The sequence below is a fragment of the Aquila chrysaetos genome, chromosome 5, assembly GCF_900496995.4.
Source record: "Aquila chrysaetos chrysaetos chromosome 5, bAquChr1.4, whole genome shotgun sequence".
NCBI lineage: Eukaryota > Metazoa > Chordata > Aves > Accipitriformes > Accipitridae > Aquila > Aquila chrysaetos.
The window spans coordinates 7,943,758-7,965,795 of NC_044008.1; the positions used below are offsets into that span (position 1 = coordinate 7,943,758).

General features: G+C 46.9%; 1 protein-coding gene across 9 annotated transcripts in view; it reads right to left on the reverse strand.

Moving 5' to 3' along the window:
• FRMD4A (FERM domain containing 4A) overlaps positions 1-22,038 on the reverse strand; it is a 385,243-nt gene that overhangs the window by 175,243 nt on the left and 187,962 nt on the right. Inside the window, exon 1 of one of the 9 annotated variants that reach the window (XM_030013263.2) lies at positions 15,496-15,778. The exons of 7 other annotated variants lie outside the window; for them this stretch is intronic. In XM_030013263.2, the coding sequence (XP_029869123.1) occupies positions 15,496-15,654 (159 nt within the window). In that variant the 5' untranslated portion in view covers positions 15,655-15,778. Of the gene's footprint in view, positions 1-15,495; positions 15,780-22,038 lie in introns of those variants that run through there. One more of the 9 variants, XM_030013264.2, reaches the window with a different exon arrangement.

A 22,038-nucleotide genomic window follows, 5' to 3' on the forward strand; every position in this document is an offset into this window, starting at 1 on the left:
TCCTTATGCAAAGCACAGAGCGTAGTGGCGGCCCCCAACCCCTTCCAGCCCAACTTCAATTCATGCAAACACTTAAGGCTGTGTGCAGAAGCCTTAAATGTGCGTGGGGCCTCACAGGGAGGTGCAGTGCTCTTTTGCTGCCTCCCACAAGCTGCAAGACGGTACCCAGACACCGAGTCGCCTCTGCTCACTCACCCACACACGGAGACTGAGCGGAGCCTTTTAGTTCCCGCTCAAGCATATGTGTAAAGGGACCTTAATGAGGAGAAGAAGTCAAATCCCTGTAAGCCCAGCTGCTTGGATCATGGGTAAATCTGTGGGCTGGAGCATGGGGAAATTCTACAGGTCTGGATTTCTTCTAATTCACTTTGCTCTATGCAATCCCACCATTGCCAGAAGGTGACAAAATTCCCATCTCGATGCCGGGCTTGTCTCAGATAGCCACAGAGAGAAAAACACCACCCATGTACAGTAACTGCTTTCTCTTAAAAGAGAGAGCAAAGGAGAGGAGCAGCAATAATAATAATAATAATAAAAAAGGACAAAGACACACTCAGCCTCTAAGGCTTATAAAAAAAAGCTTAGCCTTCAATAAGCAATTCTTTGAAAAGAAATTAATGGAAAAGGTTACAAGCCTTCTCTTGAGCAGAGCCCGTCACACTGCTCTTTCACATTGTTGCTACAAATGGAACAAGTCCGTGGCATTTCTTTTCATTTCAGATGCCCTGAAAGGCTGCATTACTCACTGGACCTTGCATTTTTCCTTTTCCCGTTCGCACAATGCACTGAGGAATTCCTTGTGGGTGATTCAGCTGGCGATGCGCGCCGAGCCCAACCTGCACACCCCATGTAATAAACAAAACGGCATCCATCGGCTGCTTCTCGCTGGACGCAAGAAATCCTGTCTATCACGATCTGAGTCTGCTTTGCAAAAAGGAAACCATGAAAAGGAGGAAAAAACTCAGGGGTGCTCGAATGGTGCTGTCCTTTCACCCGTGGGAGATAGTAGCACACGTGGTGCAGCTGGGAAATAGGATTAAAGATCGGATGGGGAAACGGACCTTGAATTTAGCAAACGCAGGGTTGCCCTTCTTATGTAGCTGGGCTCTGTCACTAGGTGGTACTGTGCATCACAGCTTCGTGCCTTCTAATTCCTCACTCCTGTGTTTGTCCATCGCCTGGGTTAGATATTTTGCTGGTAAATATTGTGCTTTGAGAGAGGGAACCTGTTGTCCAAGTCTTCTCATGTACTCCTGACCTCACACACAGGAAGGCTGAAGGTGATAGAAGACTTCTGACTCAGCCAACGTTCAGCGCTGGTGACTGATTGGGGTTTCTGCCGTCAAACAGCACGTGTTTAATGCCACCTGGCTGAGCCATTTGGTGATGGGTTATGACACCTTTCATCTCCAGATACTCAGGCTTATGAAAGGGAAGGAAAACCCAAACAAACCAGGGATGGTTCTATCAAAACAGGGAAAGAAAAAAGATCTTTGATTCTTTTTGTAATGAAACCCTTAGCTCTTTAAAAGATCTTTATCAGTCTGACCACTGCCTGGGAATGGGCAACAAAGAGGTTTGTTGGATTTTCACTGCTCTTCTTCGGATTTCTGGCAAAAATCCAAATCCAAGGGATTCACAAGAACCTGGAAAGGGGGATTTTGCTTGCTTGTGCAAGAAAGCCTGAGCAGCCTGGGCCATCGGCCGGTTGCAGCCGGCTGCCCTGCCTCGGCAGTGGTGCCACATCGCACACCCACCCCCGCTTCCACGCCAGGTCCTGCTGTACGCGTTTTGTGCAGAGAAAAAGGTTCTTAATCCAGCTCCGCCTCCCGATGTGTGGTCTCAACCCTGTACGGCGACTTTCACTTCTACCAGCCCATGGTGTGGAAGCCATTAGTAAGACGACAGCCCATGACACAGACTGTATTGCCTGTATGAACGCAGCGCTGAACGACTTTGCAGCCTTTCGATACTCAAAGGGGGCTTATAAGAAAGATGGGGACAGATGTTTTAGTAGGGCCTGTTGCCACAGGACAAGGGGTAATGTTTTTAAACTAAAAGAGGGTGGATTCAGACTAGATACGAGGAAGAAATTTTTTATAATGAGGGTGGTGAAACACTGGCACAGATTGCCTAGAGAGGTGGTAGATGCCCCATCTCTGGAAACCTTCAAGGCCAGGTTGGATGGGGCTCTGAGCAACCTGATCTAGTTGAAGATGTACCTGCTCATTGCAGGGGGGTTGGACTAGATGGCTTTTAAATGTCCCTTCCAACCCAAACCATTCTATGTTTCTATGATGCAGGCTGTATTGCCTGTATGAATTCTGTGCCAAACAACTGCACTCTCTCTCTCATTAAGAAATCTGTTTTTATACTTATTGCAGCATGTATAAAAAACTTAGCTGAAGTGTTTTGTGAAGCGCACTGTTATAAACTCAGATTGTCCCAAAGCAGGTCTGAACAATGGGAAGAAGAAACACCAACACACAGGAGGCAAAGGTCATGCAAGATCCCAAGATCCTACAGTGCCCCTGGCAAAGCTGGGTGCAGAGCCCAGTGTCCTCATCTATGGCCAGGACAATGGACCCAAGGCATATTTCACCTGTTAAGTTAGCATTGCTAATTTCTTTCTTTTCCCTCTTGCTTCCAAAATGAAGTGGCTGATCCAGCACTTTCCAGCATTCAAGTACCCCTCAAAAACCTCCTCCAGTTCAAAACAGCATCAGAAGAACTGCTGATTTGAGATCCAGCTTTGTCCCAATCTGTCTCCAGACTTCACACTGCTGTAACAGTACTAAATTAAAACTCCCTTTATTTTCATAGCTACAAAACTGTCAAATGACTAATGATACTGCAGATTTCCCAAACCATCAAATGGCCCAGCAAAATCCTTTCAGAGTATTTTTCTGAGTGTGTTTCATTTTGCCTGAAGACCTTCTGGGTAGTTTGACATAAAAAGGAAGAGCATATTGATGGGTGACCAAAATTAGGTCAGCGATGACTAAGATAGGAGTCGTCTTCAAATAACAGGTCCTGCGCTCCACAGCTGCTGCAGTACAATGCTCAATCACTCAGCTTCACTCACTCCTGGGGTGCACCATGGACATGTGAAGCAGTGCTTGGCATCCTAAGTGGCATTTGGGCTTTGCCTCAGAGAAGGCTAGAAGCAGTGTCATCTGCAAGCACTTTGCTTTGCTTATGAACACGAGATAGGGTGGAAATGGGAGTGCAATTTCTGGCAAGAACAGCCAGAGCAAAAAATACTGATAAGCAGGAGGAGAAATAGCAGATGGAAAGGAAGCAGGTCTGCCTGAATCTGTGAGAGGGCAGATACATGGTATTTCAAGGGCAGTGCAGCTTTTCAAGGCCACAGGCTTTGCCATCACTTTGGGTCTATCATCCTGCCCAGGTCTCATACCAGCTACTCAGACAGGAGCCTGGTTGCACCAAAGGAAATAGTGGCTAAGAAGGAAAGAGGAACATCACATCCTGGGAAAAGATGCATGTGAACAGAAAGCTTTGGAGAACACCTTTCCTTTGAAAAAACCTTTGGAGAAAATCCCAAGAGGCCATCCAGATACACTCATTCCTAAAACACAACAAACTTGTGAGACACGGGAGCAAACGTCCCACTGAGAAATCTTATGGCTGGCCTATATTAATAGCAATTAATCTCTGGAGACCTGCAAGGTGTCTGGAGCCCTGTTAGAGAAGGGGGAGACTCTTGAATGACTTCCAAGATAATGAGATCCACCGAGAGTCTGGTTAGTGAAATGAAAAGGGGTGAGGTAAACCAACGGTTATCAGCTCTGACAAAAATTAGCTCTGCCCACCCTTGAGCATTCACAAACCATTTCAACACCATGCACACCGTATTCCCTGCTGCATTTTCCTGGCTGGGTTTCATTTACTTCCAACCCTCCCAAGTCTGACGCAAGACGGAGAGGAAGCTCTAATGGTTATCATGCCTTCCCCATGCACAGTTAATAATTAAGCCATTACCCATGTGTATTAATAAATGATAGATGCCGGCCCAGGCTGAAGGTGGAGTGGTGGGAGATGGGCCTGGGCAATCCTAGACCTCTGGAGGGCAGAGGGGTTCATCTCCCCTGGTCACCCCCAGCTATTGTCAGCCCTGGCAGGAGACACTTCTGATCTGCTTTACGTATGAACTGTAAGATGAGATGAATCACAGGAATGAGTTTGTGCTTGTTAAAGCATCCACAAATAAATACGTGATTAGTTTTGTTATTATAAAGTAGTGTGGCTGGGAATCACAGCCTCCCACTCAGGGGACGGCGGTGGATTACTTCTTGGAGCCGATGTTTATCACCACCACCCAACGAGGGGTCAAGGCTTAATCACTTCTGGCTGGTTTGACAGTCACAAGGGGGATTGTCCTCATGGCTTATCACTGAGATGCAACTCCTTGGCAAAGTCAACAGCAGCGCTTGGACCTGGGGCTTTCCGCATCATGAACCGCACAACTAACCCCTTACCACAAGTGGGTGTAAGCCAGCCGAAAGGCAGCATCTTTAGGTTGAGGTGACTCCAGCCCTTTGCTGAAGCTGGATAACGAAGCCCATAGATAGGAAGGGGTTTGGCCAGGAGGTCCCTGCGCAAAGGGCTCCTCACCCGTGCCGGGACATCCAGGCGCTGCGGCGTGCGATAACGTAAAGAAAAAGCCCGGGGCTGCAGCCCATCCCCTGGTCGCACAGACGATGGCTGTTTACACTGGCTCCTTCACAGGAATTCAGGATTTCAGTCCTACACTATATTTAGGCTGCGAAACTACTGATATTTTTTAGGTCATTGGCCTTTGACACACAAGTGTGTTTTCTGAGAGGAAAAATTTCAGCTCTCGTCTAAGTGGTGGGAAAATACAACCCCCAGAAATGTTAAATTTTCTAAAACTGAAGCCAGGAGTTAGGAACCGACAAGGGGAGTTTACTTTATAAATACAGTCTGTTGGCTGAGCCAAATGTTTAAGGCAGCCCTGTGTTGGGGACCCTTTGTCTGGGCTAGCACAACTCAGCTGGCTCCTGACACTTAGGACGTCCTGAATATTTACATTTCAGCTTTTACCATAAGAGGAAGAAGAGCTGTTAAGAGCCGATTATCCTGGGACAAAGAGGAAAGAGGCTGAAAATGGGACACAGTCCTTTACTGAAACATATTGTCTGCAAAGCAACATCTGGCATTTAGAAAAAAAGAAGAAAAAAAAGTCCCACTTCCAGATTCCTGGTCTGAGTGTGTTACAGGACTGGGATCCAAGGGGAAAAGATTTCTGTGAAAATGGCTTGAATGAAAGAATCCCTTTGTAGGAGGTTATGACTGATAAATTACGGGAATGTTTGTGATATGATATAATAGTGGCAATTAAGAGACATTTCAGATGATGAATGCCTGAGAATATGCGATGCAGCAAATTTCCCAGAACCTCTCTTTTCTAAGATGAACAGTGACTCTATTCTCACTTTAATTAGAAATTATCCAACCCCTGTGCTGCTTATTCCCCTTCCTTCTTCCCTACCTCCTCATCCCGGTGGCTGCTCTGATATAATTTGTCTGGCGCAAACCATTCCCCATTTGCAGTCTGGTTTTGCAAAAGCCCTGATTGATCGCCTGAGGTTTTGCAAAGCTCAGCTCAGCCACTAGCCCTGCTGATACTCAAAGTTGTTGTCTCAGCTGTGGCTACATACACGAGGACCCGCATGACTCTAGGCTCCTGTGGCTGTGGGGCTCTAAAGAGTACTAAAAAAACATTAAAAAAAAGAAAAAGCAGAGGTCAACCCAAGTACAGCAACTTACAGTAACATAAAAATTCCCAGCCCTCAAACAGGTCTCTCTTCATCATGAGCTGCCTCTTTACCAGCATGGAAGTGACTGTACAAATGTGTTAAGCCCCTAAGCACACAAGGGTTGAGATCGGGCCCCGTGGAAGTGGACAAAGCGGGTTTGCAATGATTGTAAAACCCACATTCCTGCCTTCCCAGAGCTTTACGAGAGCCCCTTGAGTCCCAGCGGCCGCCAGCTCCAGCAGCACAATGACCAGTGAAGTTAGCGATTAATTGCACGCAACGGCGTTTGCAAGTTATGCAATGCTGCAGACATCGGGTGACTCCCGCCAGGTGCCGGACAGACACTAATCCCCCATTGGGGTGCCAGATGGAAGTTCACAGTGTGGAGGAATTTGACCTTGGATAACTTTTTGTATTTGAGACTTAGCACTGGCTGTCATGTGGAGCTCTTCTCCAGGAGCAGGGGATAGGACTGGCCCAAAACTATGCTTTGTTGGCTTTTTTGGAGTCCTCGGTGGACTCACATGGTTAAAAAAATACCTCCCAAACTGAAAGGAGAGGAAGGAAAAAAGGCAGGGTTTGAAATCCCATGACAATTTCCCTCCAGCGTGGCCCATAAGCTTCCAATTTAGGAAAACAACCACCCTCCTCTGCTGTGAGCCCATGTGAACGCATGCAGTGCATAGGAGATTTAGAGTAAGAGATGAATCAAAAGGAGTGGACACTAGAAATGGCTCCTTGTATTTAAACTTCAGAAGTAATTCATGTGCCAATGTTCGTAAAAAACTTGCAGGTGTCAAAAGTGCACGGGGTTGATATCCTCCTCAGTCCAACCTGGGAGGGATGGAGGGAAGGAAGGAGAGGCAGGACATACCCTGACTTCAACACCTTCTGGTACTGAGACCTGGATGGCATTCAAAGCCTTTGTTCTGTTCTTTTTTGCTATCACATTAGAGTCATCTTTCAAGTGCGTAATCTGGGCTTGTTTTCCCCAAAGCTCCCATGCCCAAGAGCAACTGTTTTTCTCTAAACAACTGGATGCTGTCGGTTGGATGTGAAGAGAGGTTCTGCAAGAGTACGGATGATTCACGGCAGCATCTCAGATGCAACTGCAAACACAGTTAGGGCAGGATTACATCAATGGCACTAGTCAGCTCCACCTTTGCTCCAGGAGAACATCCAAAAGAAATGGCATCCATTTCACAAAGCCTTTGGTGGAGCAACAAAGACATGTTCCAAACAGAGAAGGAAAAAGCAGGGTTTTCCCATGGTCATCTTATTTCATGCAAGAGGAGAAACACATGGAAGCCCTATGGGAGGGGACATGTTTTGGGGCTACTCTGAGCCATATATTCAGGACGGATTTCTCTTTGAGGGAGAACGGGTTGAATCAAACAAGAATTCTTCAGGCAAAACTCCCTGCTGGTTTCAATTACTTTAGAGGATTAAATTGTTCACAAATGTCTCTGGGGAAGGCAAAGCTCTTTACCAAAAGTAGGTTCCTGGGGGCCTGTCCCATTACAGAGCATGTTGTATCAACTGCAACAACTGAAGCTGGATGACTCGAGGTGCAAGGTTGCTGGGCACCCTGTCCTGATGGCTGCCTACCTTCCTGAGGGCTTCCAGCATTTTCTACGCATGCCTTGGATGACATATATTTAACCAGAACGACATGACTGAGCTCTACCTCACAGGACTGTGGGTATTTAATACTTCGGCACTAGCTGGGTTTAGCAGTTTCAGCTCTTTCTGGTTTCAGCACAAAGGGGTAGGCATCTCCAGAGAATGACTTGTACCATCTGCCCAAGACACCCATCTTGGAAGAAACCAGCATAGAAGAAATGCCTAGTGTTTGATAACATGCATCCCATCTCATGTTTCAAGACACTGAGCAGTAAATAGCTAAGCCTAGGAAGGAGCAGTTCAGACCTGGCTTCTGCAAACCCAGGGGTTCAAACAGTATTTCCCTTGCCTTGCTGGTAGATGTATTTCTGTTATAAGCAGGGTGAGCTGCTGGGGATCCTCTCAGTTAAGACAGTCTGTATTCCTTGTGGAGAACACAGTTTCCATCCCTTGCAGCCAAAAACAAAGACAGGGTCAGGAACACCCAAGTCATTGCTGATGGACTTCAAGAGAGCTCAGCTTTGGGACAGATTCAAAATCATCCCGGGCTAGAAGCAATTCAGCATCGCTTGTATTTGCTACTTGGCTGGTGGCCTATTTAAACTTCATTGGCAATCCTAACCCATTTATTAGTGGGCTAGAATTAACACCATGGAAGACTTTGCCCATGTTCGTAATGGGGGCATCCAGACTCCTCTCTCATGAACAGGCTAGTACTGGACACCGAGTGTTTCTCACAGGGAAGCAGGTTGGAAAAATCCAAGTCTGAGCAAAATGACACCAAGTACTCCTCTTAATAGGCTGCTGTACTTCTTGAACAAAAAAAAGCTCAGCCATGAGACCTGACCCTCAATCTCCTCATACTGTCCCTAAAAGTTCATGTAAAGATGGATAGGAGGGTCAATGTGGGTTTAAAGTCTACCTCATTTTCTAGCAGAACTGCACGATTTGCTACAGCCCATGGAAAGCACTGCAGTGTTGTGTTTGCAAATAATCAGCGAGCCCAAGCCCCAGCCTGGTGCAGCTCCGCGTTAGCTTTAACAGGCGGCACAGCAACCCCGGAGGTGGTTTATCGGTTCAGGCTCAACCATCGCCCAGCAAACCTCTGGTGCCTGTCCCTGCCCTCCAGGAAACCCTTATGCCTCTTGCTCTGACCCACAGCTGCCTTGGGGCAGTGGAAGGAGAGATGAGACCCCACAAGGTGCCGAGGGGAGTAGGTGTTTGTGGCTGTCCAGGAGGCAAAAGGGTTATTGCCTCAAACTTTCCAGATGTATAAGCTCTTTGTGCTCCTCTGGTGAGCTCCACCACGACATTTTACCTTGAATTCTTCGGCCCTGGGCAAGATATCCCAAGTAGCCCTCTAGCTTTACCTGGACTGGACTGCTATTGCCCTCTTATCCGACGCAGCATGGGATAGAGACCAGCCCTGGGCAGGCTGATTTGGCATGCACCAGAGTGGGGATAAGCACTCATGTCTAGCTGGATATTTTGCGGTGTTAACATTTAACCTCCTCTCCACTGACGTCGATGCTCTGTGGGGTTACAGCGGGGCTGGTGGCAGCCGCATGGATCCTACCGGACTGCCCCAGCCCTTGCCAGCTCTAGAAAGGCAGGGGAAGCCTGTATCAAATACTGAGGGCAATTTTACCATGTGTTGTAAAAATACCCCGGGGATGGGAACTTACTGAACACCTCTTGTGCTTTCTCCATAGACGCCTTGAGTAGAAACGGCTTGAGGTTCCTCCATAGGCTGATTTTTTTTTTTTTCTGTCTGTTTGGATATGTTTTCTGGCAAAGATGAATTTTTAACGTTTGCGTTTTCTCTCCCCTCCCCTGCCTGTCTAACCCTCTTTGCTTCTGCCTGTAATGAAGATGGGGTGAGAAACTCTGCAAGCCAAAAGCTCCCAAGAGGCTTTCAAAAACATGTGAGGCTCATTAGCCCTTTCTGCAACTCTGGGGCTTTTGGGTGGAGGGTTATTTTCCTCTTTTTTTTGTGATTTGTGTCGGTTGCTGTTGTTGTCTTTTCTTTTAAGGGAAGCAGTTCAAGTCTCATAAATGCTTAAATATGTAGCAATAAAGTTTGAGAAGTCTCCAGGGCAGCTCCAGAGCCTGTGGACTAGCTCAGCAAAGAGTGCCAGGGAAAAAAGTCACAGCTGCCTCCCACTAAAAGCGGGAATTAGGCAGGCTGCAAGCTCGGAGGTGCCTGACCCCGTTACGATACCCCACGGGATGGCTTTAGGGGGCCTGAAGCCTCCTGAACACCGGCCGTACCAGGGCATCACAGGGCGCCGAGGCCAGAGCAGCTGCCGGCAAAGAGCCCTGCGAGCGTAGCTCTACGGGTGGCACTCGTATCCACATCCACCGTTGTCCTTATGAGGAGAAAATCGACAACCCCACTGAAAAACCCTCCGCCCAAAAACAGAAGAGAAAGGATTTGGATCTGCTGACTTGGAGGGAGTCAGAAACAGCTTCAGCTACAACCTGAGACCTGAATAAGGTCCCGTGCTCTCTACGGTAGCTGGTTAGCTAAAGCGAATTTCGTTGGCTCTTTTCTCCTGCTCACCCAACACTCCCACGTGCCTAATCCCCCGTTTCCTCAGCCTTCACCGTGCGGGAGCTGACTAGATTAATGGGAAATGCTAACACATCAGGCCTGAAAGGAAAGCAAAGAGCCGGTTGTGTTTGAATTCCACATTAATCTACTTGGTGATGAAGCTATAAATCAAAACATGGAAGTTTTACCAATCTGAAATGATGTGTTTAACATTTCAGTCCTTTCCTTCCTTCCTCTTGCCCGACATTGATTTGCACAGCCTTTTACAGCAGCAGGGTAGGCTTGCAAAATGCTGCTTTTGCTCCTGAATCTCTAACTGCGGTTGGACGTAATAAGATGTCTTCAAGGCAAGCAGGGTGTGGAAAGACGCTGAAACAAGAATGGATTTCCCAAATTGCTCTTGTATGAGGAGGAACACCACGTTCATGGGGATGGGGATCACGTTCCATGTTCATAGGGTTCATGGGGATGTCTCAGAGCCCACTGAGAGGTGGATAACAGCCTGTCCCTTTATCGATGCAATACCCAGCAGCGTGTTAGCAATCTCCCAAGTGAATGGAGGAGAAGCCCCAAAGCCCTTTAGCTCAACTCCCCATAGCAGGTGGGTGAAAACCGATTAGCACTCCATTGCCAGCAGTGGGCACCGTGTGGGAAACGCACCTGAGATGCGTTCTCCTCAGGGAAAATAAAATTGCAAGATCTGGAAAATAAGGGGAATGAAGTAGCCGAACATAAGGCTGAAGGAGGACGTGGTTTGGGGGCTCACATGGCTGAGTACATCTGCGTGTACGTAGATGAAAAACCATCTTCTGGTCTGTGATACCTGCCAGCTCTGGCCTGAGAGGAGTGGCAGAGAGTTAAAGAACTGCAAAACCACCCTCAATGCTAAGGGGCTAGGAGTCACAGGTGATTTTCACAGCTGGAAACCAGTTAGTGAGCTGGGATCTGCCGCTTGATTCTGCCTTGCAGCAGCTGGGGCTTTCCACAGCAGCAGCGATCTCCCTCCCAGGGCTGGGCGTACCCAGGTCTCCCAGATATTCTTCCCCCATCATGGGACCTTGGCTTCTGCATTTGTTCCTGCTACTGCTCCTTTGGCCTTTACCCTCCTGCCAGCACGGCAAAAGCTCTGTTCCTCATTTTAGGTTAACATCCAGCCCCTAAATGCTACAGCCCACCTCCTTCCTTAATCCCATTACCTATAACTGGATACATGGAAAGCAATGAGGTATTGAAGACAATTCTGCACTTGTGTCTATAGCCCGAAGCGAGTAATTTTGTCCATCTCTGCCTCAGTTTCTACAGCAGGAAAATAGGCATGATATTAACTAACTGCCTTTCCAAGTACTTGGTGGATAAGCAGCAGCATGTAAAAAGTACACAACACTACTGTGTACAGCGTGCAAGGAATTAAATGTCTGTGATTGGTATTAAAGCTCCTCGAGAGACTGCTCTGCGTCCAGCAGTCTGCCTCTGACTTGGTAGGAGCAGTTGGTGGGATTTTAAACAGACAGACACATAAACACATTTTTACTGAAGATGTAGGTCCTGGCCTGCCTAATGTTCTTTGACACTGCACAGACATAGCCGGGAAACTAAAACATTTGTTGATGGATTTGGAGATTAAATAAATAGTGAAATATCTTCAGGATGTTAAAATGCAGAACTGACTGCCTATCCCATAATAAACCAGCCCTCCCCCAGCACTTCTTGAAATGTGAGTATTTCTGCAAAAGCAGGCACTGTGTTAGTTCACAGGGCCATTTTTTTAGTAGGTCAGAGCAGTCAGACATCTTCTGGGCATTGGTAAAAATACATCCGACAGCTCTGTGGCATCTCTTATAACTGCCTGTCTGAAAGCCTCGACTGGAAGTTTATTATTTGCTAATCTCCTTTTTCAAATGCTTTTCGATCATGCAGTCAGAAAGCCACGTGGTGGATCACAAAACACAATTAAAATCTAGCCAGTGTTCATCGCAATTAAAATATAGCAACTGGTGAATATTAGCCCCACTGAAAACAGCGCAAGGCAAGTGGTTTGTTCAGACTGTGCAAATTTATCCCTGGGAATCGCAGCAGACTTGCAGGAGGATTTACTTGCCTGGGAGAGAAATGCAGTCTGAGACAGATGATGGTACCTCGCTTCAGGGTACCAAAAGTCTCTAGTTCTCAGATGTCCTGAGTACCACAGCATCGCTTAAAGACAATGAGAAATGGAGTTACTCTGCATCTCTGAGTCAAACCCAGTCCGGAGACCAAGAACGAAGGAATAATTTTTGATTGTTTTAACCTATTTTATAACAACTACTGCTCAGAGTGCAGTCTGAGAAAGTCCAGACTTCTGATTGTTGTGTCAGATTGGATTTGAAGACTGAAATCTCAAGCGGTTGGGATCCCATCCTGACCACCACAGCCAGCATCACCCCAAAATTGTTATTCCATCTAATTCTGCTAATGCATTGCCACTGATTTCCCGAGAGCCAAGAAAGCAAAGTCTCAGTTGTCAGAAATAAGGGTAATTACACTGATTATGTTGATGTCTGCAGCTCCTTTTCTTTTCAAGAGCCCATTGCCTGTTGCATTGGCAGTAAATCTGGACCGTACCCTCTGTACAGTATTACTTTGTTATTATATATTTTGTAGATGGTACAGTTGAAGGGAATTACCAAACCCATGGATGTTTTCCAGGGGTTGTGTGGTGGAGACAACAGTCTAGGGAAAGGATACAAAAGAATTCTCCAAGTCAGTGTCATACAAGAGCAGTCATGGTCTTGGCTGGTGGTGTGAAGGAGGACCTGCGTCCTCCCCAGTGATGTGTGCACAGCAGCGCGGGTCCTGCTCAGCCAAGAACCTGGCTGTGGGGTACACTGCTGTGGTACCCCCAAGTCAGTCTCAGCAAGGGTGAGCCAGCAAATCGCTCCAGAAGCACAGATGCACTGAGATGTGATTAACTCAAAGAAAAAAAGCATAAAGCATACTTTTTGGAGTATGAAAAAGTTTTGCTTAATTTTACAAAGTTGACTAAAGTTTCTTTTTAGGGCTTTTTTGGTTCTGGCACCATGCAGAGGTCCTACAGCTGATCTGCTTTGCTCTCAAGATGCAGTAGCAACAGGGTTTAATATATAGCAGCAACAAAAACTAGCATGGTCAAAAGCTTATTTTCTCATCTACATAATAAACAGTGGAAGAAGTCTCTGTCTCTGGGAAGTGATTAAACTGTCAGGCTTTCTGTCCAAGCAATATTCTACTAAAATACCCCATCAGCGTTTAAATTGGAGGCTGCTGGCTACTGGAGGAAATGCTATTAGAATTAATATACATAAGTGTAGAGTTAGCTATCAGCTCGTGCTGGCCACTAATAATACCGCTGCTGCTGGCTCTTTGCGGCGATGAGCTATGAGATGCCTCTCCCAAGCAAACCTCCACCCAGCAGCGACTCTCCTGGTACCTGACCCACCATTTTGGGTCCTCTCCAAAGAACTGGAAGCTCATGGGCATTGACAAATAAAGTGACGTGGTTTTACTGAGCTTTTGCAGATGTTCACTGATTCTGTCTGAGAAACGGACAACTATTCAAGTCCACCCTGCCCTGTGAGTGTCAGGCTGCGTCGATGCTTGTTTGGATGGGAAGGGAGGCACCTTTGCCGGTCCTGTTTCTCTGGTGACTCTAGCAAAGGGGGATAACGTGCCAGGAACGTGATATAATGCCATGGGGGATGGCTGAAGATGTGTGCATGTTGTAATGGAAAAAGCGCACTTGTGCATGCGCTCAGTGCTCTCAACAGAGTAAATCTGTTAAAAGACCGCCAGTCCCGGGAGTTACCCCAGGCAGTACCCGATGCATGGTGCGTAGGCTGGGATAAGTTACTCGTAATCGGAGTCTGGACACATCTAAAAACTAACTCCTTCGTTTTTGAGGATGGTTTTACATGGGTGGAGGGTAAAAAGGCGTTCAGCACTGAATCCTCTTGCTTCCCCCTCCCCTTTCCCAGGCCCACGTGAGCTAACTGGCTTCAGGTCGGGGCTCCTAAAACAAGCTGCAGAGAGCGGATGGGGCAGCCCCGCAGCACAGGCAGCCTCTGCACAGACTGACCTGCGGGTTCACACTGGCCAAGACCAAGGGCAGCCCAGGGAGGGCAGCTTGGTTCACTTGGGGACTTCACTGTGGTATGTCTCCTGGGGGTTTCAAAGCCATGCCCCGGGGGCCACCGGGGCAATCAGTGGGAAGAGGGGTCCTTCTGGGTAATGCATTTGTTGGCTGCAGGCATCTTCTAGAACAAGCAAATACTTAAAATAAACATGCTGCCCATGCCTGCTGAACTCCAAAGAAGGCCATAAAATCTATTCCTGAAGTCTGCTGAAACCAGAGCATGATTTGAAGCTGGTTCAAGGTTTGCTGAAATTACTGAGAGCCTTGCCCTGGTCTCCCTCTAAGCAACACATACAATTTCTACAGGCTTTTAATCTGACTGCTTCTGTATAACTTGGCTTCACACATGGAGACTTCCAAAGCACAGGAAAAGCAAAATAGCAAGCAAATGGGAGTAGCAGAAAATGGCTTTTCCAAATGCAAACATCCATCAGTCAATCCAGCCTCTGGCATTAGCCAAATCTGTGAAGTTGATAAACATTGTAACAGGTTTGTCCCTGCAGCAGAATAAATGTCTAGCCTCAGTTGCCTAAGGCTGATTAAAAAAGCAGACAAGCTGGATACTGTTCGGTTTAGAGCGTCATTTCAACCTGGACTCACCTACGGACTGAAATGAGTTGCTATTCAAAGTGGCATCCAGTTCTAGTGCCTTCACCGTGATGTTCAGTTTATTTAACCCAATTTAGCCAGTCTCAGAAACACACCGTTTATTAGAGCTGTATTGTTACACCTCAAGCTGTAAGCAGTTAGCGTACCTCTCCAGAGAAGCCAGTCAACCAAGCCCCAAACCTCTCTATACCACATAAAACACACACCAAGTAAAACAAAAGTTTCAGACAATCAGATGCCTCGGACTTTGCAAGACTAAGCAGTCAGAAGGGTTTGCACAAGTCAAGTAGGGATAACTAGTGCTACTGCAGTTTAAAACCCATCGTGTTTGCCCATTTTCCACAGGTTAGGTTTCTTTAGGCATCCTTTCCTCTGGGTAGGAAATAAATTACTCTTGTGCAGCTGCAGGGACAGCTTGAGGACGCAGCACAGCTAAGGCTGGCTGTACTTACGAGTATAAAGCTCAAGGAAAAGGGATATAGCAGAGTGACTCTAAATTTGCATTCACTTATTCCCCTCTGCTCTGTGTGGAAGGAGAGTTTGGACCTGTGTTGAGCCACGGGAGACCCCACCACCATCCTCAAAACCTGTGTTTCTCCTCCCACACCTCCCCTGCCCATGGTGTGTCCTCTGTCCCACCGCCTCTGGTAGGACCCGAAGCGGTTGGTAGGAGCACGACAGGACCCTGTGTGACTCCCCGGGGGGTTTCCCCTCTGCAGCACCGGGGTTTGAGGGTCTGGCCTGGTGTTTTGTAACCCTACCTGATAAACGGCTCTGGAAATGCACCATGGCTTCAGCATGAGCTGCAGGACCCTCAGGTTTCCAAAGCGGCAAGTCCTCAGAGCCCGGGACGTCAGGCTCCACACCAGGCTGTCCCAGCTGTACAGCAGATCCTCAAAGCCAAAGAGCACCGCAGCCATGCCAGCTCACCGTGTGAAACACCCCGGACTCCCTGCTCGGAGGCAATCAGCTAATCCCAAGGCGCCTTACGAACTGCAAGGTTAAAAAGTCACTGCAATTTCCATCAAAGAAGGAGAAGGAAAAGGAAGGAAAAAACCCCAAACCACCAAACCAAACCCGACAACAAAAGCCAGCAGCCAAAATAAACTGTTTGGGGATGTGTCTTTCTGCCTTCGCACACGCCCTTCAGGATGTGGTTTCTCCCTCCGTGTATCTTCTCAAAGCGAGTTCTGCTGCACCCAGGGATGAGCAGGGAAGAGGTAAAAATACCTCTCCTGACTTAGGAAGGCAATTGTACATCCCTCGCAAAGGGCTTCTTGGTTACGCTGCATGACTTCCCAGCTCTCCGCTGCAGAACCAAGAAGCAAACTCGGATCCAAAGTCATCACTTTGCAAGCTCAGTCCTGGGACTCCATCCAGAGGGAGGAAAAAAGCCGCTCGCTCTCCCTCTGCCAACATTCCCAAGACATTCCAGTATTGGGCTTAACTCTTTCAAACACTCCCGAAGAACATCTGAGAAGACAGCTTTGCCACATGCAACATTTCATCCTTTTGTTTCGTGTGTTGACTAGCCATTGCACAGTTACACTCCAGCCTTTTTTCCACCCAACTGTCTGTTCTGGAGCCTTTATATGTTTTGGACTCAAAAGGGGACTTAATCTTTATATGAGACTTACGCAACAGTCTGCAAAGCACCTTATTTACCCAAGTGGTAATATCTTGGAAAGTTGTACGGATTAAACAATGGCCATTTAAAATCAGTCTGATTCAGCTGGTGTGGACATATTTGTAACCTTTGGTGAGCTTGCATTCATAAGGGTGGGTCTCATCTGAACAAGCACAGGAGAATGCAATACAGTTCTCTCCATCTGAGCTGGATGCCAAAACACCCTTTTTAGCAAATACTCACTTCTAGCGTCCCTTCCCAAAATAGGTGTTGAGAACAGATCAGTTCCCTGCCCATTTCCCCCCGGGAGCAGCTTGTCTGGGTGGAGACTTCAATGCTGTCAGCATCTATGATGAGGTGGGCTGAGGGAACTGGTCCGGTGAGGGTAAAAATACTTTATCAACACAAGGGCTTTGCAGTTCAGTTAAATCACCACAAAATCCATGCAGTTAAATTGCAACAGCTTTTCTGACTAAATCCTATGAGTGCTCCTTCTACCTATGGGCTGAAGTTTAATAACCAGGTGGAGAAACTGAGGTGGAAGTATTTTTACCAAAGGCAGAGTGCAAACCAGCGCCCTTGGAGACAGCTGCCTGTCAGTGTTATTTTTCACTCATTTTAACTCTCCCTTCAGAGGAATGTGCACAAAAAGGCAGCAGGACTTGAAGGGAGCAGATGGGAGTCAGCTGGGAAGTGCCTACACGGAGGATTTCCAAGGAGGTACTTTTTAGAGGGGTAGACAGGACACCCCCACTTTGAGCTGAAAACACGATGGACCTGCAAGCACTGAGCCCCTAAAGCTGCTGGCTTAGCAGAGCTGAGAAGCCACCCTTTCCCAAAAGCCTTGATGTCTTCTCTGATTTAACGCCCTGGATAAGCAAGGAGAAGGGCTATTCATTGCTGGTTAGTTTTTTGCAGGTCTGTCCCACCCTGAACCCATCTATAACTTGATCTTTGAGGACTGGAGGGCATGAAGAGAGCAGTGCGTCACGATAATGGCACAAGGATGCTCATAAGCTCATTGACAGGGCAGGTGGAGGGCCAGGAAAATACAGCTGCAAAATTCATGTTCTCAGCCTAATTGCTTCTTCAGGAGACCATTTTTAGAGTGGCATCATAACATATGGTAATAAAATCATAATAATATTTCCTTCAAACTTGTTAGAAGCTATACATTCTGCAAAGTGTAGTTTTCTTTCCTCCCCTCTCTCGTCCTGCCTATTGGTTTGCTTAGTGTCCACCCTTTGCTGCTAGTCTCCCTACCTTCGTCATCTCTTGGCGATTTCTTTGCCTGCTTGTAAACTAGGTAACACGCCTCTGTTTGTTAGAAGCTATGTAGACAAGGGCCCAGAAACATCTCCATTATAAAGCCTCATTTGGAGGAAGGGTATTTTTTTTATTTAACTTGACTAGACAATATTTTCTCCAGGCTACAGCCTGGTGTATAGGATCTCTGCCTGGGAGCACAATAGAGGAAAAGAAAGAAATGTGTTTGATAAAGGAAAACAGAGGGGGGGGGAAAGAAACCATAGCAAATGATTGCTCTGGGATGTGACCTAACCCCTTTGGTATTCTGCAAAGGGGGAGAGGAGGGGAAATGGAGGATACGCCGTAGTTTTAAAATTAGCTACTCCACATGTGCATCTCGTCTTTCTGTATGCTCGAAAGGAGACTTTCAGCCCCCCGTCCCAACTTGGTAATTACTCAACAGATGAGGGCAGCTCTGAAGGAGCCTTTTCACTCGGCTGATGACATAATCAGACTTTCTGAAAACAGTTCCCCTATGTATTTATTTAACTGATAGGCTGGAGCAGTCTTCTTAGGAGTCACTTGAGTCTATAGGAGGCCCAGTGAGCATTTCAGTGTGTAGATTTACCTTCATGATTAGAGCAGATTGTTTGGTTTCCTGCAGAGGTTTTCCTGCTGATTAGAAACATACTATTTTTTGAGGGGGTAAAAGCTGCCTGAATACAGATTACCCGTCCCACCTTGCAGCTTCCAAGGGAATTGCAGCCACGGACGTTTCTCAGGCAAAGACAGACCTTACCCTCCAGAGCCAAGGGGTACACCACCAAAGGTGCTCTTTTCCAGGGAGACACCACAGAAGGTGCTCTCGCTTATCCAAAAAGGCCAGAAGAGATCATTGCTACAGGGAATGGCAGAAGAGAGGAGAAAAAATTACTGAGAATCAGCACCATGGCTCTTCTGCTGGTGTGCACTTCGAGTAATTTCTGTAAAATCACCCTACATTTCCCTAAAGCATGCTGAACTTCACCTTCACGAGGTCAACTAGGGAAAAAAAAGCCCTTTGCACTCTACATAGATCTATAGACATTTGCAGGTCTTTTCAACACAGCCTCTCTAATTATGCACTGATTATTTCCCACTGTTTCTGAGAAAATGTCAGGCAAAACATTTACTATGAAACCTCCCACGTTTTACTGACAGTCCAAAGGCTGTTACTGGGGTATAAAAATAGCTCCTTACTTCCCATGAAAAAAAGAAAAACCCCCCCCAAACTCTGTGGGCTGCTGTGCTGTTTCACGGGGCTGTCACCGAGGCTAGAAGGTGGGGGGTGGACTTCCCAACCCAACCCCAGCAGACAGCTCCTCCTCACTGCACACCCTGCACATCACTCGAGGGACGGGTCCGTGGTTTTTGCCTTTAGGCAGATTGTATATTCTGGCCTTGGAAGGAGGAGTTCAGCATCTCTTTCCGGCGTGCTCTCGAGAAAATCTCTACCCACAACTTTCCGATGGGTGTGGATGTATTGGGGCATGTTGAAAGACAGACGTGCCGGGTGGTTTCCTTTGAGCTTGCTGTAGACATACCAAAAACATCCTGCTTCTGCTCCACAGATGGACCCAAAGGTCCCTGCAGCTCCGGCCCAATGTGGTCTTTTAGGTCTTTTTTCAAATCCATTACCCTTTTTGATCTTTATTTCTCTATAATGTTAAGAGGATTAATGTTGTTAGACCTTTGTGTTTAAAGTTCCCTTTCATGTTGCAGCTTCACACTTGCTTATGTTGGAGATTTTTTTGGAGATGTTTAACTAGTGGCATTTTCCTCCTTTCCTCCAGCACATCATTTTCTTGGCTGATGTGACGGGAGCAATTAGAGAAGACCCACTGCCAAGTGATCAAACACATGGAGAAAGAGCCACCCCTCTTCCTTCACGTGTGCCCACACAAAGCCAGGGCCTTTGGTGGGGACTTACAGAACTGACCTTCCTCCCGTAACTGCACTGAATCACAAACTCTGCCAATATTTCCAAATGGACGTTGGGCACCAAATCTAGTTGAGAACCTGAGCCTCTGAGTGCCCTATTCCCACCCCAACCAAGGTGGTCTCATCCCTCATGCTGATCCATTTGGGCTTCTCTGTCTTTCCCCTGACAAGTGGCCTTGCAGCCACCCGAGGAGGGACCGTGGAGGGTTTCTATGTGTCCAGCCTCCCAGAGTGCAAGGACCGGATACTATTGGCTTTATTTCTTGTACCTTTGCCAGGTTTTGTACTTTGTTCATGTAAGGAAAGGCTTGAGGGAAGGTTTTTAAAAGGAGCTGGGAATGGCATTTGAGTTGAAGAAGCAAATCCTCAGACTTTGAAGGCTACGTTATACAACATATATGTTCTAGGCAAAGGAAACTCACCTGAATTTAAAAAAGAGTGAAAATAAAGTATGGATGTCCATACCGGGTCTGCTCAGAGCTTTGACCAGCTAGGGGTCTGCTGACCCTGTAATCACTTTGGATTGCTAAAAGATCATGACCTCAGTCTGGCTGGGCCACAAGACCTGGACAATCATCGTGTCTGAACCTTTGCAGACTTGTAGAGGATTCACTAACACACCTAGCTCACCTCTCTGGATCTGTAGGTCAAGAAACTGTACTTGGAACTATCTCCCCAAAGATCTGCTGCCCCATGCAAATGTGATGGCTGTGCCTGCACCACTTCAGTTACCTTCTAACTCTCACCCACCGCACACTACCAAAACCACAGATAAAACCAGCCTCCACTCCTCACCCCCTGCTCTGCCACCACTGACAACCCTACAACCCCCCTGCAGAGAAAATTCAAGAAACTGAAGACTTCTCTGCTGGTTATTTTTTAGGATGAACATCACGAGTCAGAAATCCTGGCCAATTTCCTCAAGATGTTCTCAAGAGTCCATATGGCCTAAAATGTTCCATAATGAAATGAACTGCTGTTTCGCAGTAATAACTGAATGAAAATTTACTATTCCAGTCATCCACCTTGTTCATAACATTTCTAAAGCTCTTTGAAAATGTAAAGTGCTCTGGTGGTGCTAAGTATTATCGTTACGCAAACAGCAGCTCCTTCTGTGTGTACGTGTCCTCACTTTAGAGAGGGTTTTACTGACTGACACAGGAGAGTGTGTCATATCCTCAAATCATACACATTTCATTTCCTAAAGTAAGCTGTGTTGGTGATTTAACAAGGTTTAAAAGTAGGTGAATCCTATAAAGCTGGGCTTGTACTTGTCCCTAATATTCCACCAGCTAAAGTGATTTTCACTTCTGCTACGCAGAAAGGTGAAAGAGATTGTGCAGAGATTTGCTATTCAATCCTCTTTCTCCACAAACACTGTGGTGAATGAGTCTGCGGGAGGGGATGTAGGTCAGGATAACGTATTAAGTAAATAGTGCAGAACAGCCGCAGAAAGTGAATGGCGAGATCTTAAATACGATTATTCACTTTGGAAACCCAAGCTTATGATTAACTCTGATCCCGCTGGGGACTGTAACGTCCTGTTACCAGGGTGTCCAATCAAAGCAGCACGCTCGTGCACGTGCCCATCACCACAAGGTTTATCATCACACCGCTCTCTGGTATTATGTGCAGAAATGTACATTATTTTTGGCCAGAAGAAAACAGAAAAAAAATCACAGCCTGCTTAGGAGGCAGGTATGAACAGGGAGCAATGTAAAGCTCATCCAGCAGCTGAGCTGTTTTCCTTCCATGTTATTCGCCTGTGTCTGAAATAGCCTCTGGCAAGGTTCAGGGGTGAAGCAATACGAACCTGAGGCAAACCTGTGTTTGTGCCCATCAGGTGGACACTAAGTTTCAGACCGGGGATTGAACACACCTGACTCTTCACAGAAGGAGTCGTGCGCTTGTTCAGTTACACTTTTCCTGTTTCAAGCTTTTGCTTATTCCTTTGGCGACTGGAGCAGGTATTTCCCTTTATGGGAGGTTCCTCAGTGCCCCTGTGTTCACATCATTTTGAATTATACATTTAGCTTGTGCTTCCCACCCCCCTATCAGAAGATGATGGGCAAGTTGTCAAAATGCCCTTGGCTGTGGGCTGTGGTTTGGAGGACACATTGCTTCACGTTGCAGGTGTCTCTAAACTGGCACTGTTTGCCTGGGAGAGAGGACAAATCTGGTGGCTCATAAAAAGCCAGTCTGCAGTTTTGCCCTATGGCAAGATGGATAATTTAATGAAGGGCAGCCTTGCTGCCTATGCAAAACAAGCCTACATACAGCACAAATGGCTCATTTCAGCAGAACCTTTTCTTAAAACTTATCCTGCAGATATATTTAAGTAGTCTGTCTGATTCAGACCCAGTGGTAACACTCACTGCATTCAATGACTAATACAAAGTCCTTTCTGTTCACAGACAAGAGCTGAGCATTTCATCAAAAAGGAGGAGGG